Genomic DNA, 27,787 nt, shown 5'->3' with positions numbered 1-27,787 from the left:
GCACAAACCTAAACCAAACGTTCATTCATGATTTTTTAAGTGGTCCTTACATGCTGTAGATATTACACCTGATTCTACTGTGTACAGTATGTATTATTTAGACAATAATTTTGCCAACAAGTTAAACATATATATTTTACTTTAAAAATCAGCACTGACACAAATATCACTGTATTTAGTTTTATGACATTTTAAACTGTGAATAGTATTAAATGTCAGCAAATGGATCTGGAAATGATTACATTTTGGGTGATATTTAAATTAACATGCTGAATCACATCGTGTCATTTCCCAAAAGCAAAAGATGAACATATGCAATGGTGAAAATAGTACAGCTCATTTTAATGCAACATTTTAAATTAGTCAGAGACAGCTGCTACCTGACCAAAAGAGAAAAATGAACAGAAGCTCTGTGAGTAAAAGGCCTAAAGAGTTGGCAAATAAATAAAAACGGTACATGACTAAAAGACTTTCCTAAGTGTGTCTTAAAGGTAATGATCTTGATATAACTTTAAAAATATTTCAGTTTAGTATTCAATGACATTCAAAAATTATCTTGAAAAACTATCAGAAATGTTTTTATTCATTGTGAATATCAAAAGAAACACATGATTTTCTTAAACGCTTAAGTTGTTTCTAATACCTCATTTTAATACCCTCTGATCACTTACTGATTATCATTTCAGGGACTATAAAAGGTGTCACTGGGAATAGATAACAAAAAAATCTTATTTTCAGCCCTTAAAAAACTGATTTAAGGAATTTAATCTGTTAAACATGAATCCTTAGAAAATAATAAAGTGCTAAAATATGTAAGATATTTCTTTTCAAAGAAGGTTCTAAGAAGGAAGAGTTCTGAGTGGACTACAGAAAGGGAGAAAGGTTTTAAAGAAGGTATAGAGTGATCTGGGTCATGGCCAAATGAATGGATAGAATGGGGATATAGATAGACAAAGGAGAGAGAGGTGTTCTGTGCTGGTGGACAATATGAATAAAACAGCATGACTGTAAAAATAAACAGGATGTGAAGAGGTTGCAAGACACAAAGATATGATTATCTTGAAAAGAAGAGGGTCAGCAGGCTGGAGAGTTAATCAGAATCAAGTTGTGATGGCAAAGAAGTCTGGGGCTTAAAAAACCCAGGCACATTCCAAATGAAATACAAATTAAATGTATGCAGCTGTGAAAAGGCATAAAGAAGATCACTCTATACTACTATGTAATAATGATCTCTAGGATATACTAAGTGAAGAAAGTAAGGTGCAGAAGAGTGTGTATACTTTGCTATCTTTCTTTGTGTTATGAAGTAGGGGACAGAATATTTACATGTGTAAATACATGTATACATAGATTTCCTTGTATCTTCAACAGAAAAAAAAAGTCAGTTACCTACACAGAGAGGGAAAGAATAAGAGGAGGGGAAAGGGATAAAAGCTAGAGCCTCTCTGAATGTGCTGTTTCACAACGTTGCTTTTAGAACCATGTAGACATTTCACATGATTAAAAACAAAATTAAGCAAACAAACAAAAACCCAAAGGAATCCCAAAAAACTATAAAACAAACTGGAAAAAAAAAAAAGCCTACCTACCTATCTAATTGGTTGAAGTTGGCAGCCGGACCAAATAAAGAAAACTATTTTAAGTGCTTTTATAATACAGTATTTTCACTGTATAACCATAATAGTATGCTAAGAAAAAAAGAACCACAAAGACATCTTCAACTGCACTCAGCAGGATTGTTATTAGTGATCATGTTGATCATCTTATTTTGAAAATGTTATATATGTAGAAAGACAAAGCAAATAAGTGATTATGTTAATGTTAGGAACCAAGATATCAACATTAGAAAGAAATACAAATAAAAGAATCCAAGAAAAAGTGAAAGTATAAACTCATGACTTGTCTTTCTAAAAAAATACGTATTTCCTAGCTTTGTCCACTAAAAAAGGCTGAGAAGAAATGACAACCCAGTAGAAATAAACATACCTAGTCCTTAGATTTGTAGTCTCTAAATACTATCATCTCCTTAAAAGGATATAAGGTCTTCTTGGGAGGGAAGTTGGGTTCTAGGTTTGGGGAAGGAATTGCATAAGGTGGGCCTGGGACATTCTTCTGTGCCAGAAAACAAGGAAGTTTAATCATATTAACTTGTTAAAATGAAAAAGCCATGTCGACACAACAACTTGAATCTACAGAGGTGTTAATTTTAATATCAAACTGAATAATGACTGCAATAGACTAAAACACATAACATTTATTTTAAAATACCTGAGCTCCTAATGACACTCCAAAAATAAAAACAAATACAAGAATTAGAGGCCACTAGGGGCATGAATTCATCATTCCAAAAATTAATAAACAGGGAAGGAAACAGCATTTATCCTGCTTTTTCTTGACTGACTGTATTTAAAGGTAGCGAAGGTGCCGGAGCCACTGCCGACAAGTCTGGATCTCATTGCCGCGTGCCCCAACACCCGCCGGACGTGCATTTCCGATTCTTTTTGTTTCCAAGTCCAATATACTCTCAAGTATATGCTCAAGGATCAGCTTATTCACAGTCTTCTAAAGGAAGAACAGATCCTCCAGAATAAGATTACAGTTGTTGGGGTTGGTGCTCTTGGCATGGCCTGTGCCATCGGTATCTTAATGAAGGACTTGGCAGGTGAACTTGCTCTTGTTGATGTCATGGAAGACAAATTGAAGGGCGAGATGATGGATCTCCAACATGGCAGCCTTTTCCTTAGAACACCAAAGATTGTCTCTGGCAAAGACTATACTGTAACTGTAAACTCCAAGCTGGTCACTATCACGGCTGAGGCACATCGCAAGAGGGAGAAAGCCATCTTAATTTGGTCCTGTGTAATGTGAACATCTTTAAATTCATCATTCCTAATGTTATAAAATACAGCCCGAACTGCAAGTTGCTTATTGTTTCAAATCCAGTGGATATCTTTGACCTATAGTGGCTTGGAAGATAACGGCTTTCCCAAAAACCATGTTATTGGAAGTGGTTGCAATCTGGACTCAGCCCAATTCCGTTACCCAATGGGGGAAAGGCTGGGAGTTCACACATTAAGCTGTCATGGGTGAGTCCTTGGGGAACATGGAGATTCTAGTGTGCCTGTATGGAGTAAAGCGAATGTTACTGGTGTCTCCCTCAAGACTCTGCACCCAGATTTAGGGACTGATATAGATAAGGAACAGTGGAAAGAGGTTCACAAGCAGGTGGTTGAGAGTGCTTACGAGGTGATCAAACTCAAAGGCTACACATCCTGGGCCACTGGACTCTCTGTGGCAGATTTGGCAGAAAGTATAATGAAGAATCTTAGGCAGGTGCACCCAATTTCCACCATGATTGGTGGAATAAAGGATGATGTCTTCCTTAGCGTTCCTTGCATCTTGGGAGAGAATGGAATCTCAGACCATTTGAAGGTGACTCTGACTCCTGAGGAAGGGGCCCATTTGAAGAACAGTGCAGATCCACTTTGGGGGATACAAAAAGAGCTGCAATTTTAAAGTCTTCTGATGTCATACCATTTCACTGTCTAGGCTACAATAGGATTTTAGTTGGAGGTTGTGCATATTGTCCTTTTTATCTGATCTGTGATTAAAGCAGTGATGTTAAGATGGATTGGGAAAAACATCAATTCCTAAGGTTAGAAATAGGAATGGTTTGTAAAATCCTACAGTATATTCTGTAGGTACTATATCCTGTAGGTAGCTATATCTTGTAGAACCATTCTGTAGGCTGGATGGTACTAATCTTGTGTAGTCCTAAACTGGTTTGTGTGAAATAGTTCTGCCACCTCTAAGGCACCACTGCCAATGCTGCACATGCTGCAGTTGGCCCTTGAGCCAGATGGATGTTTACCGTGTGTTATATAAATAACTTCCTGGCTCCTTCATTGAACATGTCTAGTCCAACATTTTTTCCCAATCAGTCACATCCTGGATCCAGTATATAAATCCAACATTGCATGTATGGTGCATAATTGTTCCAAAGGATCTTATTTTGTGAACTATATATATCAGTAGTGTACATTACCATATTATGTAAAGAGATCTACATATAAACAATGCAACCAACTATCCAAGTGTCATACTAACTAAAACCCACAATAAACCTTGAACAGTGAAAAAAAATAGAAAAAAAAAAAAAACGTAGTCAAATAGTTGACAAGGGAAAGTTCTTCCCTATAGGAAAGTCATCAGAGCTTATAGATGCTGACGGAATGAGAGACTTAGAGAAATCACTATCTTGTAACTCTTTAATGAAAAAGTGGATCTTGGCAATTATCATCAGTGGCTGCTAAAACTATTAGGTTAAAGATAATATCCTCAGTCTTCGTGGGTGAATAAACAACTGGCCTTGGTGACAAAATGGATTGAGAGAGAGAAGAAAAAGTCAACGACAACCACAGTTAAAATTTTCAAGCTGAAATTCAATAATGATACCACTGACAGACATGAAGTAGTGGGAAAGGGAAGATGGTATGAGAAAAAGTGGACTGTTAACACCGCAGTTGAATTTTGATGGATAGCAACTTTGCTGAGTATAAAGGAAAGAAAGAAACACCATTTCAAATTCTCCACAGAAGGAAAATACAGGCTAAATATGCTTCTGTCTTGGGAAAAGGAAGACAGTGCCCTCAGTGTACTCGAAAGTGTCTTAATACTGGAAAAAGCACCTAAAAGTATTCCTTCCAGATAGTTTTGACTCCTAATCTGATATGAGTTTTCCATGTATTAAAGGGGATACCTATCCTTTTTAATATATCCTCTCTCATCTCTATTGAGGTATAACTTACATATAATAAAGCATACATATATTAAGTGTTTCTATGAGTTTTGACAATTGCATACATCCATTTAACCACTACTCAAAATAAGACCTTATTTTTATCACCCCAAAAAGTTCCCTTAAACCTCTTTCCAGTCAATTCCCTTTCTCACCATCCCCCTTCCACAGAGACAACTACTGTCCTGAATTCTATCGTCATATCTTGGTTTTGCTTGTTCCTTCAGATGAATAGAATCACAGATTGTACTCCTTTGTGTTTGGCTGTCCCTTTCCCCACTCAATGTTTCTGAGATTCATCCATAATGGTAGATGTACCAGTAGTCTGTTCCCTTTTAGAGCTGTATAATAGTCTATACAGTGCTGTAGAATAGTCTATACAGATTTCTGTCTACGGGTATAAAGAAATCACAATGTGTTTGTACATTCTTCTGTTGATAAGCATTTGAATATTTGTAGTTTTTGGCCATTATGAAAAAAGGCTGCCATAGATATTCTTAAACAAGCCTTTTTATGAACATATGTTTTAATTTCTTTTTCAGGTAAATATCTAAAAATGGAGTAACATGGTCACAAGTTAAATATATGTTTAATTTTTTAAGAAACTGTTAAACAGCCCTCCAATATGGTTTAATGTACCTTTTAAACTTTCCAACTACCACTCTTGAAGTGATAAACTTTATACACTCTGAAATTCTTTTAGGTATTTTGGGTTTGATTATTCCAAATGATTAATAATCTTTATCTATTTTAACTGACCACATATATTTTTGAGATATGTTATATATACTGTTGTTTGAGCTATTCAATATAGATGTTTCACAGGTAATATAATGCTTTTTTAAAAAGCCTCCAAACAATCCTTAAATAAAACACTTCAAGATGTGTTAACACATTACAAAGTATCTGACAGAAACTCTGAAACAGAACTTCTTAATTTAGGCACTAGAAAAAAGATTGGGAAATAAACACAGAGATTAAATTGAGCCTGTGTGAAAGCACTTGAGGAAAGACCTTAGGTTAAATTTGCTTGGTAAGAAAATTATATTTATAAATTAGGCATGAACATTCAGTTTAATTTCAGTTCTTGTTTTATTCAGACTTTATATTTCACCAAACATTTTACTTCTCTTATCAAAGCTGAGATACTTACTTGTAGGGATGGGCTGAGACAGTCTCGTAGTATTTCCTGATGATTTGGTTCATGAACTATTTCAAAAATTTGCTTTCTCTCTTGTGCAGTGTGGGCTGGCGACAAAATATGCACTAGTAGTCTCCCAAGCTGCATTCGGAAGGTCTCCTTACAAGACCACAGAATTTTAGTCCATTGCTGCTTGGAACCACTGGCTTTACTTGAACCCTAAAATCAATCAAGATAGGAATGAATTAGGATCAGACTGCTTAAGCAATACCATGCTAGCCTCAACACAGCCCTAAAGAAGATTATGGAACACGTTTTATTCCAGATTGGTTTTAATAGTCAAAATTAGAAAGAGATATACATATCCATACACATAGGAGTTTAAAAGAGATGGGCATACAACATTCATAGCAGCATCACTCAAAGTAGCCAAAAGGTGGAAACAGTCTGAACGTCCATCAGTGGATGAACAGATAAACAAAATGTGGTATATACATACAATGGAATATTATTCATCCTTAAAGAGGAAGGAAATTCTGACACATGCTACAACATGGATGACCCTTGAGGACATTATGCTAAATAAAATAAGCCATATATAAAAGGACAAATATTGTATGCTTCTATTTGTATGAGATATCTAGAACAGTCAAACTCACAGAGACAGAAAGTAGAATAGTGATTACTGGGTAATGGGGGAAGGGGTGGTAAAAGTTATTATTTATTGGGCACGGAGTTTCATTTGGGATAATTAAAAAGTTCCAGCCGGGTGTGGTGGCTCACACATGTAATTCCAGCACTTTGGGAGGCCGAGGCAGGTGGATCACCTGAGGTCAGGAGTTCAAGACCAACCTGGACAACATGGTGAAACCCTGTCTCTACTAAAAATACGAAAATTGGCTGGGTGTGGTGGCGGGTGCCTGTAATCCCAGCTACTTGGGAAGGTGAGGTAGGAGAATCGCTTGAACCTGGGAGGTGGAGGCTGCAGTGAGTTGAGACTGGGCCACTGCACTCCAGCTGGGGAGACAGACTGAGACTCCATCTCAGAAAAAAAAAAAAAGTTCCTAGAGATGGAAGGTGGCAATGGTTGCACAACAATGTGAATATACTTAGTGCCACTGAATGTATCCTTAAAAATGGTTAAAATGGTAAATTTTATGTTATATATATATCTTACCACAGTTTAAAAGAAGAGATGGACAACGAAGCTAAAGTCCTAAGCCATGAAAAAATTACCAAAGGCTCAAAAATTATAAATTAAAAAAAAGTATCAAAGAACAACGATAAATAAGCCTACACTGATTTTGCAATAAAAAAGAGAAAGGATTCATAATAAAGACTTGAATTGTGCTACATTATTGAGTATAATAGTCACAAATTAAGCACTGCATATAGCAGTACCCCCTTACCTGTGGTTTTGCTTTCCACAGTCAACCATGGTCTGAAAATAGTTAAGTACCGTATGATAAGGTATTTACTCATTGTAAAAAGGGAGAGACTACATTTACGTAACTTTTATTAAAGTATATTGTTATAACTCTTGTTTTACTATTATTGTTAATCTCTCACTATGCTTAATTCATAAATTAGACTTTATCATAGGTATGTATGTATGTGAAAAAAAATAGTATATACAGGTTTCAGTACCATCTGTGGTTTCAGGCATTCACCAGGGGTCCTGGAATGTATCCTCTGAAGATAAGGGGAAACTACTCTATGGGTTTACCATAGAGTATTCCCTAACAATTAACCAATTGTTTTAACTATGGTCCCACTAAGCCTAGCCAAATGCTGATCAAATCACCTGTATCTGGTTTAAAACTGGAAGCTGTACATTCAGAATTCATTCTGAGTTTTAAAAACAGCTCCTCTTTAATTACATATAGTCCTAAGGGCCCTGTTTGAGTGACTGAGTTCTAAGTGAATCTGTACTTGGTTTTGCTGTTCAGAGCTAAAACACCAAAATCTAGTTTAGATTTAGAGATTGACATGTCATGATTTACGAGTTCTGCTAGAATTAGATTGGCTTTTGCTATCTATGGAGTAAACTGACCGATTTGTTCCGTTGTGTCAACTGTAAGTGACCCACAGAAACCCAAGTGAGATGATGATAAATGAACCCTGACACTTATCAGTATTCTCTACATAATTTTAAAGGTGTTAAACTTAGGCCAAGATCTAAAATTCATAATAATTAGAAAAATGAGAGTAAGTAGCCATAAATACATTCCTTTAAAAACAAACAGTTCATGTAAACTCCCATAGTAGTCATCAATGATGATGATCTACTCTTTTCTGATGCTGATCTTACTAAACAACACTAGAAAATGTCTTCTAGGGTTACAGGCTTAAAAAGCAATGCTGCATGAGTTGAGTCATTTTGGAAAGGGTGAATTAGCAATATACATTATTCTATAATTAAAAATTCAAGTTGTCCGAGTTTTAAAAAGCTCTCTGAAAGAGCACAAAGAAATATGATTTTGAAAACGTATAATACAGTCAACATAAAACCTCTATTTCCTTTGTGTGAATGAACATTTCCCATGTAATTAATTTACTTACAATAGATACTTTGAATCCTTCTACCAGATATGTAAAAATTTCTTTCTGAAACGGATTGAAAACAGAAGACGGTTCATGATGAATATTTTCCTCAGAAATTTCAGTCTGGAAAACTGAGGTCTTGCTTTGAGTTACATTTTCTGGAGTTCTCAAAATGTCAATAATGTCTGAATTAAATTCTTTGAATTGAAAAAAAGAATACAAAATTAGTCATATCACTGCTATCTTGCCATTATAAATAGTAATAATACTGGTAAAAAATATTGTATTTAATTACTAATTCAGTTATCACAATTTAAATGTGTATCAGGTATATTAGATGTAATAGATACAATGTAGTAGAAAGTGAATTTACGTAAAATAACAGAAATTTGAAAATGCATGTCATACAATTCCAAATTAAATATTTAATTGACTAATGAAGGTAAGTTAAACTGCAAAATGATTAAAACCATGAGATTATTATACAAATCAAACATAAAGATCATGTCATATTTACATGAGTGGATCTACAGAGCTGTTTCTCTGCACGTGCTATACATTTACATGCTGTATATGTGATAATCATGGTTCAATTTCAGAGTTTAGTCTGGGAGTCTGTTGCACAGAATGTATATTAGAAAAGTTGAAAAAAAAAATGCTGGGGACGATGGCTCATGCCTGTAATCCCAGCACTGTGGGAGGTGAAAGCACACAGATCACCTGAGTCAAGAAGTTTGAGATCAGCCTGGGCAACATGGTGGAACCCCATCTCTACAAAAAAATACAAAAATTAGCCGGGCATGGGGTGCACACCTGTAGTCACAGCTACTCAGGAGGCTGAGATGGGAGGATTGCTTGAGCCCAGGAGGTAAAGGTTGCAGTGAGCTGAGATCATACCATTAGCCTTGGTGACAGAGTGAGAACCCATCTCAAAAAAAAAGAAAAAAAAAAAAGAGAGAAAGAAAAGTAAAAAAAGCTAAAAAAAATAATAATAACTTGAGTTTATCATGTTTTTCTAGTGATTAACAATTACTGTTTTCTTTTTCCTGTCTTCCTGGGGTTACCTGAACATTTTTTTAGAATTCCATTTTGACTTATCTATAGTGTTTTTTAAAAAACAATCTTCAGCTTTATTGGAATATAATTGACAAATAGAAATTGTATATAATTAAGGTGTTTTGATATATGAATACATTGTCAAGTAATCACCATAATCAAGCTAGTTAACATATCTATCACCTCACATAGTTACCACTTTTTTGTGTGTGTGATGAGAACATGATTTATAGTGTTTTGGAGTGTATTTCTTTGAATAGCTTTTTTTAGTGGGTGCTCTAAGTATTACATTTTAAGTATGTACATATATATTCATTAGCCAATATGGAAATGCAAATTAAAACCACAATGAGATATCACTACACATCTGTCAGAATGGCTAAAATAAAAAATAGTGACAACAACAAACACTAGGTAAGGATGTAAAAAAACTTGGACCACTCATACACTGTTGATGGGAATGTAAAACTACAGCCACTCTGGAAAAGTTTGGCAGTTTCTTAAAAAACTACACATGTAATTACCGTATGACCTAGTAACTGCACTCCTGGGCACTTACCCCAGAAAAATAAAGACCTATATTCTTACAAAACCTGCACATAAATGCTTACAGAAGCTTTATTTGTAATAGCCAAAAACTGGAAACAACCCAGATTCATACATCCATACCACAAATATCACTCAGCAAGAAGAAAAGGAACTATTGATATATGCAACAACCAGAATGACTCTCCAGAGTATTACACTGAGTGAAAAAACTAATTCCAAAAGGCTACGTACTGTACGCTTCCATTTATATAACATTCTTGATGAAACAAAAATATACAAATGGAGGACAGATTAGCAGTTACAGGGCTGAGTGGCTGGGGGTGAGAGGAAAGTGGGTGTGGCTAAGAAAAGGGCAATATGAGAGATCCTTGTGGTGCTGGAAATGCTGCTGACTGTATCGATGTTACTCACCTGGTGGTGATATTATACTACAGTTCTGCAAGATTCATGGGGGAAACTGGGTAAAGGGTACACAGGGTCTCTCTCTGTATTATTTCTTAACTGCATGTGAATCTACAACGATCTCAAAAGATCATACTGGAAGTGCCATATGGTTTTAAACTGGTCAGTCTGGGCTAGCATTGAACACATTCAAAGTGGACTTTTATTCAAGACTTATCAGTTCCAAATAAGAAACTCTTAATAATACGGATGTTAAGAACTGAAAAATAATGCTGCTTAAACATCTGAAAACTAACCAGTTTCCTCTTAGATTACTTCTCTTTCATTTTAAAATCTGAGGAAAAGCAAACTAATCCTATAGTCTTACCTTGATAAATAATCCTGTTGACTGCTAAAACAGTGAGCCTCTGTAGTCTCTGTGCAAGTTCCGTTTCAGTTGCTTGGCTAGGGTTCTCCTGGCTCATTCTCCGTTGCATCATCACATGAAGCTCATCATTTGCCACTGAACGCATTTTCATCAGAAGCGATTCAGTTTGAGCAAGGGGAAATTTTCGAGGACCTTTAAAAGTATATAAATTAAAACATCAAATCCCAGTGTTAATAAGGATCAAGGAAACTATTTTTGCTGAAATTTTTTGATTACCAGACCATGAAAACAACCTTATTTACTACAAAGTCAATTTATAGAAAGGAAAGAGTGATTAAGAGAAAATGATGCTTCTCCCTCTTTGAAGAAGTGCAACAGTACTTTTGGTTTCAAAGTCCTAAATAACAATGTTGAAGCTAGTGACACAGCTTAGTAAAACAGATGTCATTTGGCAAAGTTCGAGTTAAAAAGTATTAAATGGGCTCAACTAGTTCAGAACATTTTGATAAAATAGTTTCAAATACTGTTTCACTTCTTTGTATTCCAAAATCAAGTTTTAATGCACATAATTTTTTAGTAAGAATACTACTATTTCTGGGTAATTACTGTTGTTGAATTTCATAAAGTAGTTTTAAAAACTGTGTATAGTGACAAAGTAGAAATCAGTCAATGAAAGTGAAGAGATCAGAAAGGTGAATATAATTCCGGTGATTTGTTATTAAAATGATTTAAAACATATGCATCATTTGGAATTCAATGCTACAAAAGCATTTCCTGAGAAAGGTTTCCTCAGACTGAACAGAGAGGAGTGGCATTCCTGCACTATTACTGCACCTGCTCCAGGAGGTACAACACAGGTAGTGCATCCAGGAGAAAACTGGGGGGATGAGTCTTGATTTAATGGACTGAAGGAGAAGGGCATCGGAAGTTGACCATAGGAACCAAAATGATGTCTTGGTAGATGAGGAATAATGGAACCCTTCATTGGAATTGAACCTTTGTTTTAAATTATGAAAACATATATCAATTTCTATAAATAACCTCTATAAAAATTACTTACATATGACTAAATTATAACAGGTTTTAAAGACTTATCCTGTAAGATATTTAAATATTTTAATGCTATTTTAGATTGCTCAGTATTTTGGGTAATTAGTATTCTTAATCAGTTAATATATTTTGATAGTCACTTTTGAGGCAAAAAAAGAAGAAAATACAAAAATTCATATCCTGTATATATTCAAGAGTTTTACTGTCAAACAATATACTTAGTTTACACAGATTCTTCCTAATGTCTACATCTGACAGCTTTCATGCTGTACGTGCAGCTGATGATTGTAATTCAGCGGTATGAATGTATTGAATGTAAATCAGCGGTATGATGATTGTAATTCAGATAATACACTGAATAAGGAAATGTTAAGTAAGTCTTCTTTAGTACTAGGTATTAATACTAGAAAACGTGGGAGGGTATTTCAGCACTCCTGCTATGAAGCCACGCAGAGCTAGTGTGGCCTTAAGCACATTTCTTTCTAAACTTCAGTTTTCTCATGCATAAGGTGTGGATTAGAAAGAAAACAGAGCTTACTTCACCGGTAGATATTTATCACTATCTAACATTATATTAAATATATTTGTTTATATGCTTATTGATCATTTTCCCCAGTATAAGTTCCATGAAGACTGATAAAATAGCAACTGGTACATGGTTGGTACTCAAGAAATATTTGATGTTTGATGGCTGAGTAAACAGATAAAGAAAGAGTTGTTTTGTTGATAAAATAAAATAATATAAAACGTAACGCCTGTCTCATTCTCACAAATAATAAAATACTTTTAATGGTTAGTATTATTATTGGCTGAAATATAAAGTTCATTTGTATGTGAATTACTAATATAACTGTGTGTATGTGCGAGTGCATGGCAATTTAAATATATGTCTAGCATTCTAAATAATATCCTAATGCTGACTACTTCTACCTTCATGCATTAAGGGTGATGTGTAAAGTTTTTCATATTAATAAGCAGACAAGTAAAAAAATACATTTAAAAGTATATATTGCTACCTTATTTATAAGAGCAAAAACCAAGCAAAAAAACCTTTATCTATAAAAGTTACAGAAGATTATCCACATCAAAATAATAGATTATTTTGTAATCATTAAAAATAAAAGAATATTTATGTTTCTTAATATGGAAAAATATCTATAATGACCAGAAATAGAAATCAATTTATAAACAGTAGGTAGAGCATGATACCATTTAGGTAAAATTACATATAAAGATATGTACAGATATAGATATCCAGACCAAAAACAGATATAGAGGTTAAGGAATCAGAGCTTTGTTCACTGGGCAGCAGGCAACTCGGAACTGCTGAGCAGAAGAATGGTAAACCTGAGTGAGGTTGTAAGATTAATCTGACAATAAAATGGTATCTAACTCCTCTAGCAATGCAAGAACTTAAGGTCTAGACAGTACTGCTGAAGAAACTTTGGTTCCAAGTCATGGATATCCTGGGGTTCAGGGCTTGAGTAAATTTGTCTATTATCAGAGTCTGGTGTGTGGCCATAATGGAAGCTGCAGCTGCTGGCAGTCCCAACTCCTGCTGAAGGTGGAGGGTAGTGGCAGTGGGGCTGGAGGTGTCACTCATCTCAGTAGTTTTCAACAAATGCTAAATGAATCTATTTAGGAATCCCCCCTACCACACCTAAACATTTATCAGTAAAGAGAACGGCTTGAGTCTTTGAAGGAACAATTCATTACCTAATTGACAGACATGACAGAAATAGAAATCCCTCTATGTCACTTTAGTATCATGGACAAATGGACTTGAATTAGTTTTTGTAACCACACTGCTCAGAAACAGAAGAGCTTCAGTATTCTGCAGTTTTTGTACCTGTAGCATACAAAGCCAATATACTTTTGAAGATACTTTTAAGTAATAGTGAAGAAATAAAAAGCACAATCTTCCCCAAGTATATGTGTAAAAAAACAACTTAGAAACAATTACAAAGCAACAACCGAACACATATAAAGTGGTATTTTGCAAACTAGATTCACAAAGATAGAATTTCAATAAGGGTAGTACTTAAAACAGGAAGGATTCTTGAGAGAGACTTCAGAGAGAGAGATGGGTCCTAAGAGATATGATAGACCTGGGATGAGTAGATGTGGTGCAGGACACAAAGGGGTGAGTATAGGGGTGCATGTGCCAGCAGTCCCTAGTTCTAGGATGCAGTGGGTCTTAAAATGAGGAAGCTGGACTGGATGACTTTTAAGGTCTTTTATTAACCTAAAAACTTGTAGGATTCTGTAAGTCTCCTATAGCGCGCAGCAATCACATTTACTTAGAGTGAAAAAGACAAGTCCAAGTATAATAAGAAGCTACAGAAGTCAGAAAAAAGGACAGCCATCTAGTGAAAAGACTAAAAGTTCATTATCTGTTTTAAAATGACTCAAACTAAAAAAAATAATAAACTGGAAGTTACGTAGGGCTCTAAGGCTCAAGGTGACAAAATGCTAGTATCTAAAAAGAGAGATTAAAGACTGCTAGAGAAATCATTGACCAAATGGGAAATAGCAAGAGGACTATTGTGTTAGCCCAGGCACAAGGTGATAATTAACTAAAACCAGAGTTCTAGAGATGGAAGCAGAGGAGGAACAGATGTGAGAATGAGAAGTATCAATACAAAAGAAACAGCAGGGGTAGTAAAGGTATACTTTCTGATATCAATAGACGGCAAATTCCATCTAAGCAGTCACTGACTATATAAGGAGTCCTGCAAAGGAAAGGTGTCCAGCAATCATGTTTTGGCATGCAGGAAGCTGAGCATTAATGCTAGAACTGATAAAGAATCTGTTTCTACTCAGGACAAAAGAGATGTACAACTGGGAGGGCAGCTCAAGAAGAGACAGTGCATTCAGATATTAAATAAGGAAGAATGTAGAGGGCAGTAAGTTTAGTTACATAGATGTTTTAGAAGTTTTATTTATATAAGTTTGATCTAGCATAATTTAAATATACTACTGCAAAACAATGGGTACTTGGCAGCTTTTCTTTACAAGTGAGTTTTTCACATGGTTAAAAATTTTTGCATAGCATTGAACACAGAAGTAGCTTAACACAGGTGAAAGAAAGATTTGAACTTAAGTGAATTTAAGACAGTAAGAGTGATTAAATTTCAAACAATTTACCAAATACTCTGGAGATGGTGTGTGTGTGTGCATGTGTACATGCATATTTATCCACTATGTATACATATGTGTGTATGTATATCCTGTGTATGTGGTGTTCATGTTATCTTTCTGGGTAAAGATCATAGCAGATTTCGTAGAAAAAATAAGGAAGACTAACAATATTAATGTTTATTATTTGATGACATTCTTCCTTATTTAATATCTGAATGCACTGTCTCTTCTTGAGCTGCCCTCCCAGTTGCACATCTCTTTTGTCCTGAGTAGAAACAGATTCTTTATCAGTTCTAGCATTAATGCTCAGCTTCCTGCATGCCACAACATGATTGCTGGACACCTTTCTCAGAGACTTCCCTAACTCCTGATGTAGATTGCCCTGTTATAATCTCTATTCCTACCCTCTACATTTCCCTACTATTTTACAATCTCTGCAGGGGCAGAATCTGTGTCTGTTTTTTCCATCATTGTATCTCCAATATTTAGCACAATGCTCAGCACATGGTAGGCAGGTGCTCAAGAAATAACTGAATGAGAAAAGCACTAAAAGTAAGGAGCAGAATAGTTTCCTCCAGGAAAAAATCTTTCTTAAATTTTATGTAAAACAAGAAATATTTTAAAAGCGTGAATGGCATAAGAACATAGGAAAGTCAAGCTAGCCTCAATTTATGGTTATTAAAATATGATTTCAATACTCGCCAGCAATGCTTTTCCGCTTTTGAACTATTGCATGATGGGGAGCAGAAGGTGACTGGAGTGAATCTGTGAGGTTTTCAGAGTCATGATTTGCGGTGGTCCTTATAAATTCCATAGCAGCCTGGAGAACTCTAAGCTGTAGTGCAACTGCCATATCTAAAAACAGAAGATACTAGAATGTTTTCAAGCTATGTGGTTACTAATTTTTTAATTGAACTGATTTTATGTATCATGACAATAATGTTTTGATATAAATTTTTAAATTTTGATCAGCATGGGGGTGACGGTAGTAGACATTTTTAAATTCTTGTTAAAAGCAATTTTAAAGCAAATTTACAAATAGTCACTAAAAAACCTTCAATGGAAAAATATTAGCTCATAAATTTATTTCATTTTAAAAATTGTTTCAAAGAACAGGCTTTTTTTCTATATAAGGCAAAAGTTTAACCGGCAATTATCATATTTTTTGTTTCATATTCACTTTAATAATTACCATTAAAGAAAACTAAAGGGTATTACTATGCAACATACACTTTTAAATTCTACTTGGTAAGAAAAATCAGTGACATCTTTCACTTATGTATTGCCAACTACTAACTACACGGGGGAATCACTTTTTCTATTTTTGCCACTTTTTCAAGCCTTTTTAGGCTTCTTTTTAAAAACTGATAGATATTATTACAAAATTAATGTTAAACTTTTAGTAAAAGAGTTTCTAAGAAGAAAGAGATTGTGCTCAAATAACAGGTTTGTCTATTATACAACTCCCTCCCCAAATTCATAAAAATTAAATCTTACTTTGTGTCCTCTTGTTTTTGCTATTTTGAAGATATCCAAGCATCACAATAAGGTCTTCAATAACCCTAAAATATTGTGAGCCTGAGGAACTGCAAGCATGAATTGTAACTGCTATGAAAAGTTGCTGTATATCACAAGCAAGCAATTTATATTCACTCACGGGAATGCTAAAGATAACAACAAAAGAAGAAAACAGAACACTTGTAAGAAAAAGAACAAATAATTTAAGACACAGCTAACTGATTTAAATGGTTTAAATTCCTGTTCGACCAGCTTGCACTCATTCATGCAGTCATTCAATATTTATTCATGTTTATTCTATGGCAAGTAATATGTAGTGTGTATGCTAGAAATAGAAATAAGATACACTTTGACACCTGTCAGAAATACATAGTTTTACAGAGAACTGGACAAGTAAACAGATTACTATAAATAGTAAATGGTTGTAAGTGTAACACTAGAGATTAATACAAGATACTATAAGAACACATAGGCAGTTTCTAGTCCACACTAAGGATGAAGATTGTGTGGGTATGAACAGGAACATTCTGCGAAGACTTTTCAGAGAAGGTGAATTTGACTAAATTAATTAACCTCTCTGAATCTCACTTGTATAAATTAGGGTTATTTTTAGGACTAAAAGAGGTAATAGATTTGCATTTATATTATTTATAAATACCCAATAAATATGAATTAGTTACTTCTGGTCTTCAATCTTAATCTTGATAATCTACCTCAATGTACGATATTAGGCCTACAATGCTTCTCTCCATCTGGGTTTTCCAAATCAAGCAAGGGTTAGAAACTAACTTGGGCCAGTTAATAAAGTAGCATACAGGGACATTCAGTAAATACAATTTCTTGCTTTTTTTTTCTTTCTTTCTGTTATTATTTTTTTTTTACTTTTATTTTAGGTTCAGAGGTACACAGAAAGGCTTCTTACATAGGTAAACTCATGTATTAAAGTAAACTAATACTAAAGTTTTCCTGTTCTAAAGTATTTATCAGATGTAATTTTAAATAATAATTTTAAACTTACTTCTTTTCTAATCCATTCAGGGCTGCTACTGTATTACATAACACATAGAGCAGACCATTATCCAGCAACATATCTGCTACCTTAGAACAAGAATTTAAAATTTGGAGAAGAAGTAAAAGAGCATTATGCAAGAGTATGTTGTCATATAGAGAGGTCTCTATTAGTCCCAGAATAGGAATGACAGACCACTTCTGAAACAATCCCATGTTTCTCACATCTTCCAGATCAAATCTATAATAAATAATACAGTTAAGAGCACATTAGAAACAATCACAAAATAAGAAAATATGATAGCAACTACGGGTCATTTTGCTAACTTGATTTTGAAGTCATAAAAACAAGTTGGGGAGTAAGGATTCTTAACCTGTTTTTAAAATGACAGAGTCCCTCCAATAATAGGGTAAAAGCTGTTGCTAGAAGTCCATCCCAAGATAAATACACAAACATTCAAGTGAAATATGCATACAATTTCTTGGTTTTAACTGATTTATTTTAATTCATCCATGAGCCCTTTATGTCCAAAGAAACTATGTTTGGGGGCTTCAAGTGCACAAGTAAATTATTATTATTATTTTACATAGTATTTGAGAGACAGTGAGCTAGTAAAAAGAGGTCTAGCAAAAGGGAATGATTCTCGAGTTCTTATCCCAATACAACTTGCCTCTGGGATGGAATGAAATTAGCTAAGTATTTTGTGCCTCATTCTCCTTATCTGTCAAAAATATGTGGTGATATATGTCCTCTTTTCTTCTCAAGGCTATTGTGAGAATCAAATAAGGTAATGCAGAATTGTTTCGTGAAAGCCAAAAGTTGTATGTAAATGAAAAGTAGCATTGAAACTACCATAACAATTTAGTAAACTCTTTAAGGTCTGAATTTGTCTATCACAATAAGGAGACACACATTTCTCTCTATTCTATCATAAACAGAAATTACAGTTTAATTTCTGCCAAACTTTTGGTTTGGGAGAAAAATATTCTTTTATTTTTACACTTATTTGCTAATCCATCAGCATTCTACCAGGGTCAAAACTCAGCAATCAGTGTATCCAGGAATTCTAGGTGAGGGATTTACTCCTCTCCCAGATGACCTGAAGGCTCTGAGGAGAGTAAGGCGTTCCTATATGGATCCTTTATGTAATCTGTCACTGAGAATACATGAGCTATCTTTCTTTTTTTCTTTTCTTTTCTTTTTTTTTTTGAGACGGAGTTTCACTCTTGTTGCCCAGGCTGAAGTGCAATTGTGCAATCCTGGCTCACTGTAACCTCTGACTTCTGGGTTCAAGCGATTCTCCTGCCTCAGCCTCCCAAGCAGATGGGATTACATGAATGTGCCACCACGCCCAGCTAATTTTGTATTTTTAGTACAGACAGTTTCATCATGTTGGTCAGGCTTGAACTCCTGACCTCAGGTGATCCACCTGCCTCTGCCTCCCAAAGTGTTGGGATTACAGGCTTAAGCCACCACGCCCAGCCTCACCTGTCTTTTCAGTTAATCTTCTCATGTTAATACTATCTGCCAAATCTTAGCTATCACTTTCATCTGATGCAGCTTTTATTTGTTTCTAGTTTCTAACTAGTGAATGAACTATAAAGGATGAAGTTATATTAGAAAGAACATCATATGGCAAATAATACATTGATTTACCTGGAAAATTTCTTTTAGCAGATTTTTTCTAAAGGTGACCAAAAGATTTTGTTAAGAGTGAGTTCACTAAATTTTACATTTAAGACAAAAGATCTTGCCGGGTGTGGTGGCCCACACCTATAATCCCAACACTTTGGGAGGCCAAGGCAGGAGGATGGCTTGAGGTCAGGAGTTTGAGACCAGCCTGGGAAACACCACAAGACCCATCTCCACTAAAAGTAAAAAAAATTAGCCGTGTGGTGGTGCGTGCCTGTAATCCTAGCTACTCAAGAGGCTGAGGTAGGAGGATCCCTTGAATCTAGGAGTTCAAGGCTGCAATGAGCTGAGGCATGACTGTGTCTCTCTGCACTCCAGCCTGGGTGACAGAGTGAGACATTGTCTCAAAAAAAAAAAAAAAAAACCAGGCATAGTGGCTCACGCCTGTAATCCCTGCACTTTGGGAGGCCAAGGCAGGCAGATCACGAGGTCAGGAGTTTGAGACCAGCCTGGCCAACATGGTGAAACCCCCATCTCTACTAAAGATACAAAAAATTAGCCGGCCATGGTGGTGCGTGCCTGTAATCCCAGCTACTCAGGAGGTTGAGGCAGGAGAATCACTTGAACCTGGGAGGCGGAAGTTGCAGTGAGCCGAGATTGCACCATTGCACTCCAGCCTGGGCAACAGGGCGAGACTCCGTCTCAAAAGAAAAGAAAAGAAAAGAAAAAAGACAAAAGATTCCCAATTATAGTGGAGGGAAGAACACACTTACTCTTCATCAAGGCCAATATGTCGACCAAAGAACATTTCGATGAAGCATTCTAACAATTCTTGAGTTCCTCGATGAAGATACAACTGGTTGGCTAGCAAGGAAAATCCACGATTCTTCAGAAATTTATCTTTTTGTTCCTTAGATGCTCTAGCAAAATATGCATCTAATAGCTAAACAAAAAATTTAAGTCAATTTAGATAATGCATTAAAATTAAATATAATATATACAAATCAGTGTAACACAACTGTATTTGTAAATTAAGTTCATATATACAGAAGAACACAGAAAGCTTAAAAAAATGCCACCACCACAGCAAAGCAGAAATGAATTTGTCTTTGGCTACTGTGGAATGCTAATGATGACTCTATCTTGGAGATCTTAATGTTTCTCTCATGGGGAAACTGGCATTTTTAGCTGAGCATGGACACCTGGTAGACTGGCAGCCTTAGTTGAGTATAAGTAGAATATTTGTACCTAATGCTGAGAGGGAAAAAATCCGTTGACTATGCTCTCTCTGCAAATCTATATCTATATCTATATCTATATCTATATCTATATCTATCCTAGACCTCTACTTCTAGGCTTCTTGACAGATTATTTATCCTGAGCACAGGCCTGAATTTCCACCTTTCTCTAGCATCTTAAATGCAACACGTGTAATACCAAATTAATCCTTCCACCTCTTTCTCCCCTTCAATGACTCTCTCACAGTAGTGATAGACTCCTTTCCCCCAGACACACATCTATTTATTCCCCTACTAAAAAAGCTTTCTAAGTTTACAGCATAACACAAAGTATACTTTTTCCATAAATCCTTCCGTTTCCCCTATGCTCAATTCTCTATTAATACTGCCACTGCAGTACTCATCACAGAATTTCTTACGTTTTACTTAGTTAAGTATGAGACTCTCCCTTCTAGACTGTGAAATTCTTGAATGTAGGGGCTTATATTATTTCCCTTTATATACTATATTGCAACTAGCTCAGGGACTTACACATGAAATGGGAGCTCAATACTAGGTTGTATTGCAAGTGATTAAACAATACCTACATCCAAGCAAACTAAAGAAAAACGAGAATCTTTACAAGATTATTTTAATATTGGGTTGTTTTCTAATGGAAACTATTCATATCAAGCATTTACTCATTCAATAATATACTTAGTACCTATTACACAAGATGCCCACTCTCATGGAGCTTATATTTGTGAGAAATTTAAAAAACAAGTACACATTAATAAGATAATTACAAGACATAAATAGGATGCTATGATAGAATAAATAATAAGTAAGATTAGAGGGAAGTTATTTTGATAAGATCATCAGGGAAGGTCTTTTTGAAAAGGTGTCATCTAAGCTGAGAGCTGAAGTAAATGTGTAAAATTTGATAGTACACTGAAGAAGAGATTTCCAATGAACCACGTATTCCTTGTAATTTTTACATAAGAGATTTACTAAGTGTTCAGATATGGGGATTTATTGGTAGATTTAAAAGACATATTGATACGAACCAACATATGGAGGGGGACTTAAAACTGGATGATGCAAAAATATGACCATGTAACCAAAAACCCCTGTATCCCTAAAGCTATCAAAATAAAAAAATTTTAAAAATATATGAGTATTAAGTAACAAACTATATTAGTTCATTATTCTAAAATATAAAAGAGAGATTTAGGTCTACTTTAATGTATATACTCAAAATTTTAAATTACATATATATTTATTTTTCTGAATTAAAATAACATATCTAGTATTTGCCCTTACTTTAATAACACCTTGTTGTATAGCTGGTGATGGGTGGTTAATGAGGACCAAAAGTGTATCTGCTTGAATAAGCTTGTCCATCACATCTTCAAGCAAAACATCAGGCAGGATAAGAAGAACCCCACTTAGGAGTTCATATAATCCACAGCATATAGGTACCAAACAGTCTTCAGTTACACTAAAACAGAGACCAAAAAAGTCTTACTAACATGACAAGAAAAGTGCATGATGATTACCTTAGGAACTGTGACAAGTAGTAGCATTTTTTAACAGGTGAAACAAATGTTCATAATGCTTAAGAAATGTTTCCTAATTTAACTGTGATTAACAAATTTACCATCACGTTTTATCATTGATTTTTTTGGGCATACAGTCTACTAACACTATTCAATTGTACATCTCTGATGTCTAATACAGTAGTCACTGTCACTTATGCTATTTATTTAAACTAAAAATTCAGTTCCTCAGTTGCATCAGCCACATTTCAAGTGGTCAGTAGGCATATGTGGCTAGTGCTGACTGTATTAGACAGCATGAATAAAACATGTCCATCATTGCAGAAAGTTTCACTGGACATTGCTACTTGAGATGCTATTGGAAATGTTTTTTTTTTTTTTTTCCACCAAGGAATAAACAGCTTTATTAGGAGTCTAGGCATGTCAGAAAAACCCAGTTCACTCACAGAGAAGAGAGGCAAATATTGGTACAGGGGAAGAATCTAGCATTACAGAATATCCTCTCAAGAACCAAGTGTGAAAATAAAACCTCCATCTAAATATCCTAACAAATGCTGCTGGGTTTAGCCCAGGTGAAACTTCTGGAAGCTCCTGGTGAAAGGAGATTTTTTTCATAAAGGGAATGCTCTCTAGCACTGCTGCATTTGAGCTCCATATAAAGTTATGGGTCTGCGATAGCAGAAGTAGAGGAAAATATAAGGGGTATATCTCATCACCAAAGCAAGGTTATCTGTGTCCAGGTGACAGAGGAAACTTAAGTTTCTGGAGAGAGAACAAACTGGGGTAGCAGAAGGAAAATGGCTGAAGAAATACAACGCCTAGGCAATGTCTGTCATAACATGGAGGACTCTGTGCAGTCTGGTGATAGCCTGTCCTGGGAAACACTGGTATTGCTTTCTGAGGCCATTTTAGCTTTCTTCTGACTTCATCCAGAGAAGAACTGCCAATGTTCAGCACTAAGACCTGCATTATAATTACCTGAGTGGAATGGAGCAGCCACCCTATGACACCTGTTCCTCTTCCCTTCTGGAGCCGTCACTTGTCTCTGATCAAGTAAGATGTTACCCAGGACAGGCCCAGTCTAGAAATCACTCCCATATTCACATGAGCACCAAGTGGACAGAATCATTCTCATGAGTCAAAGCTCTAGATAAATCCTATCGTTTCTCTGTCCTGAAGAATTTTTCCTTAATAACTATAAGGAATTAAACCACAATATATATTTTTTAAGTGCTACTTATGGTTTAGATTTTGGTTAAATATGGAATTCAATATTATCTAGTCTTAAAATAAGGAAAAATATATCTTTCTGTCTGTTATTATCATGTATATAAAGAAATAAACTTTTCTGTTTGTTGTATTATAAGAAGTGGCATAATGAAGACGTTTCCAGAGGGGTAGAGAGTCTTTAAAGAATAGTAAAATAAAGGTGGGAGGAGTGTACAAAAACACATAAGTACCTGTGAGCACTTGCAGTTCGGTTGTAATTTGGCTCATAACCAAGAGAATAGGCAAAGTTTTCCCAATCATCAGTGTTTCTATCAACAAGACTTGGCCAACGGCCAACAGCTGCAGATCCGTTCTGTGAAGGAAAAGCTAGCCCAAGGCTTGCAATAGTGCTGTGGCTTCGCTGGAAGGAGGCCAATCCCTTTAGGTAATCAGGTCGGCATGGGCAGGACTCATCCCCAGGACTGTCATCTTCTGACCTGGGTTCTGCTCCCAACTCTTTATGATCTGCTTTGACCACTGGAAATCCCAGCACTCCCTTTGGGACATCACTGACAGAGACCTGGGCTGAGAGGACAGCTTCCATTTCACAAACAGTTTTTGCAGACTCACAGCTACTGATGAATGCATCCTCTTTGCCTTTTTTCAGTGTGTCGGAACTCCCCAAAGAATTTTGTTTCTTTGATTGGGTGGCAACATAAGTATCTGCAATATTTTGTAACCTGTCGATACTACAACCCAAACTTCCAGTCAGTTTTTGTGATTGCATTAGTAGTGAAGAAGTAGGGAATGCTGGTAGGCTTCTAGAACGCAGCATATGGGCGGCCATCTGTTGTGGAATAATATTAGAGGAATTCTCTCCTGGTAAGAGTAGATACACAAATACTACTTAAAAATCTATTAAGTGGAACCACCTCTCTTTTGCATTAAAAATCGCAACCACAGCAAAACCCCATTTATCTAGCACTGTTAAAATCCATATAGGTTAATTTTACAAGTAACTAATGCTTAAAATTCCTCTACTTTTTCTTAAGAGACAGGGTCTTGCTCTCTTACCCTGACTGAAGTGCAGTGGCACAATCACAGCTTACTGCAGCCTCTAACTCCTGGACTCAAGACAGCCTCCCACCTCAGACTCCAAGCAGCTGGGACTATAGGCATGCACCCCACACCTGGCTTAATGCTTAAAATTCTTAAATGCCAAAACTATTTTTATTTTAACCACTTTTTATTAATATCTTCCCAAAACATATGTCTTTTCCTGTCTTCTTAACAAAATACAGTATTGACTGAATGATTCAAAGTCATTAGGATTAATGGTTCTACTGTGCTGAATTTAAGTGAATTAAGTGAAACTCAATTTACCTCAGGCTAGCAGTTACCAGGATGTAGTGGAAAGAGTGTGGGCTTTGCAACTAGATATAATTGGATTCAAATGATAGTGAGGTGGTCCAAGGTAAATCACTTAATTGTACTACAGTTTCTACGAATGTAAAATGAGGGTTCAGAATATCTACTTCGCAGGGTGGCTTTAAAAATTGAGATTATATTTGTGATGCACCTAGCATAGAGCTCAACATATAATAGGTGCTCAAAAAGTGGTAGTATTTGTTGTTACTAGCCTAAACAGCCCTGGACAGTTCTCTTTCTCCTACATTTTTGCAGTCACTTCTTGCTGCTATTAGTGAGAATAGTTTCTTTTCTTGTCACAGCTCTCTAATTTACTACTTCTAATATTCTATGCAGGAAGACACCAGAAAAATTATTCTCATTGTAGTGCATGGGATACAAGTGCATGCCATTCAAGGTGTGGTCTGTGGACTGGCAGCATGGGCATCAATACCACCTGTGGGATTGTTGGGAATTCACATTCTCAGGCTCCACCCTAGATCTACTGATACAGAATGTATGAGAGAGGGGCCCAGGAATCAGTGTCAACAGCTCTCCAAGTGATTCTTTTGCAGGTTAAAATTTGAGACCACGAACACAGAGTAAACAGGCATTAAATGAACTGCTTTAGAGCACAGACTTTGTGGCAATAAAATAGCTCCATAGCTCAGAATTTTTTTCTAGTTATTTCTGGATTTGGGCTAGAGGGCTAAAGTTGCCAAAAGATTCTCTTCAAAAGATCTGGAAAAAATGGGGGTATGATTGTATTTGAAAATGTTTCAACGTGACAGATGATTTAAAAAACAAATATGTCCTGTAAAATTCCAAATACAACTAATTCAAAAAGGCCAGGTGCAGTGGCTTGAGCCTGTAATCCCAGCACTTTGGGAGGCAGAGGTGGGTGGCTCACTTGAGCCCAAGAGTTCAAGACCAGCCTGGGCAAAAAGGCAAAACCCTATCTCATTTATTTAAAAAAAAAATTTTTTTTTAAAAGAAAAGAAAAACTAATAAAAACATAGCCTTAAAATATTATTATAAAAGGGCATAAAAAGTGCTAGAGAATAACTGAAACACTTTGGGAGGAAAACAAAACTAGAGACTAATACCTATATATCTAGTTCTATCTATCTCTATTACTATCTCACCTGCACTATTTAATAATTAGGATTGAAGCTAAAGACAAGACTAGGTTGGACTGACAATAAGAGCAATGTCCCAGTATGGAAAAGGACAGTAGTCAGGAAAGGAAAAGATTTGCAACTAGAAACTATGGTCAGTTTGCAACTAGAAAACCTGCACCTATTCTTTTCTTCTATAAAGTAGCGATGAGACTCTGTTAAGAGTAAATTAGGAAGATAGAAAAGTACTGTAGGCTTAAAGACTTGAATATACTTACTATGGAAATAGAAGAGGGTATTGATTCTGAACATACCTAAAAATTACAGGGCAGCCTTTAAAGCTCTGCTACAACTTTCAGCAGTATGACAATGGTTAGACTGAGGCCAGGTTAGCATTTTTCAGTTCAAGAATACCAATAGGCCAAGGGGACAAGGAAACTGAGATACTTTCCAACTGAGTAACTGCTGAAGTTATTGGCTAATGTGACCTAGGCTGAATAGGGAAAGCGAGACAAGGGGAACTTTGGAGTGTGATTAAAAAAAAAACCAAAAAACAGAAAGATGGGAGGCTGTAAATTAGAGAGGATGAATGCATCCCCTTTGCCTTTTTTCAGCATGTCAGAACTCCCCCAAAGGATTCTGTTTCTCTGGTTGGCTGGAGGGCTAATGATACAGAAAGATTCTGTTCAAATGAGAACACGTGGACACAGGAAGGGGAACATCACACACCGGGGCCTGTTGTGGGGTGGGGGGAGTGGGGAGGGGGGAGGGATAGCATTAGGAGATATACCTAATGCTAAATGACGAGTTAATGGGTGCAGCACATCAACATGGCATATGTATACATATGTAACAAACCTGCATATTGTGCACATGTATCCTAAAACTTAAAGTGTAATTATAAAAAAAAAAGATTCTGTTCAAAAGATGTGGAAAAGAAATGGAGCCATGATTGTACAGTATTTGAAAATGTTTCAGAGTGATGCATGTGATTGAAAAACAGATCATATGGATAGAACAAAGTGGGATATTGTAGTTTCACAGGTGCTTGAAAGCATTCTTGATGATGATAAAGTCCAAGACAGATGCATGCAGAGCAGTAAGACAAAGTAGAGAAAAGGTACCCTGAGTCAAAAAATGTGAAGCTGGAGTATTGGGTGGCCATTTATCTGGCAAGTGAAGTTGTCTAGAATGATGGTTTTAGGTAGACAGAAGAGAATAAAAGTTTTTAAAAAGCTTCTGAAGAAAATGGTAAAATAAATCAGAAGCTTGATGAAAGACAAATGACTATGATAAGAGAAGTCAGAGAATGCCAGAACAAGATAGCATGAGCCTCATCCATTTTCTCAATTCTCTTGAGGACCTGTGCTGGGTGTTTCTTGTTAGACTGAATGAGGTTGTACTACATATACTTCTAAAATATGTACAATTTAATTATATAAGAATATTCAGAACTAAAATGAGAAGGTCATACTTCCATTATTGCTATTTTTACCTTCATATGGTGAAGCAGTAAAACCAGATGGGCTTATTACCATAAATCCAGGGCTCATAAGGGACCTTCCCCCACTGCTGGAATGCCTCAGGTACATGATTGACCGTACTTTCTCCTGAAAGATCTTGCCATCTAGAATCCAAATTTTTTTTGAAACAGCAAAATTTTTAAAAAGGATAAAACAAAAATATAACTTCAAAAGCAGATCATTAAATTCAAATTTTGACAAAAAGATGTTTAAAGAGAAAAATAATAGCATACTTTAAGGCACACGATATGTGAATACTTACTCTTCACAATTTTTTAGTATAGATTTTGCTGTTGTTTATTGTCTCTGGCCACATTAACTTCTATTTTCTTAATTCCAACTGTACTTATAGTTATTTCTATGGTTTAACATTTAACTATTCACTTTTATATGTTATTATCATCTCTCAAGGGAGATTGTTCATCTGTTCATTCCTTGAGGAAAGGACTGTGTCTTTTATTTTTATATATCCCCTTCAGTGTCTAATATTTGTAAAAACTAATCATTTCTGAGCTTCATACTTATAAATTCAACTGCTTGGTTTCTT

General features: G+C 35.6%; 1 protein-coding gene and 1 pseudogene across 3 annotated transcripts in view; one reads left to right on the top strand and one right to left on the bottom strand.

Moving 5' to 3' along the window:
* The window catches only part of LYST (lysosomal trafficking regulator), a 220,832-nt gene that overhangs the window by 72,953 nt on the left and 120,092 nt on the right, over nucleotides 1-27,787 (bottom strand). For 2 of the 3 annotated variants that reach the window (XM_009441705.5, XM_514288.8), the window contains exons 22-31: nucleotides 27,213-27,344; nucleotides 23,444-24,071; nucleotides 21,748-21,925; nucleotides 19,981-20,150; nucleotides 17,585-17,815; nucleotides 16,546-16,712; nucleotides 15,751-15,903; nucleotides 10,858-11,049; nucleotides 8,502-8,680; nucleotides 5,952-6,158 (exon numbers count right to left, since the gene is read on the bottom strand). In XM_009441705.5, the coding sequence (XP_009439980.4) occupies nucleotides 5,952-6,158; nucleotides 8,502-8,680; nucleotides 10,858-11,049; nucleotides 15,751-15,903; nucleotides 16,546-16,712; nucleotides 17,585-17,815; nucleotides 19,981-20,150; nucleotides 21,748-21,925; nucleotides 23,444-24,071; nucleotides 27,213-27,344 (2,237 nt within the window). Of the gene's footprint in view, nucleotides 1-5,951; nucleotides 6,159-8,501; nucleotides 8,681-10,857; nucleotides 11,050-11,691; nucleotides 11,854-15,750; nucleotides 15,904-16,545; nucleotides 16,713-17,584; nucleotides 17,816-19,980; nucleotides 20,151-21,747; nucleotides 21,926-23,443; nucleotides 24,072-27,212; nucleotides 27,345-27,787 lie in introns of all 3 variants that reach the window. The other variant, XM_063809692.1, reaches the window with a different exon arrangement.
* Nucleotides 2,168-3,604, top strand: LOC129136288 (L-lactate dehydrogenase A chain-like; annotated as a pseudogene).

This window comes from Pan troglodytes, chromosome 1, assembly GCF_028858775.2.
Source record: "Pan troglodytes isolate AG18354 chromosome 1, NHGRI_mPanTro3-v2.0_pri, whole genome shotgun sequence".
Classification (NCBI taxonomy): domain Eukaryota; kingdom Metazoa; phylum Chordata; class Mammalia; order Primates; family Hominidae; genus Pan; species Pan troglodytes.
The sequence above is the reverse complement of the archived record's forward strand: the minus strand, read 5'-3'. Positions and strand labels throughout refer to the sequence as shown.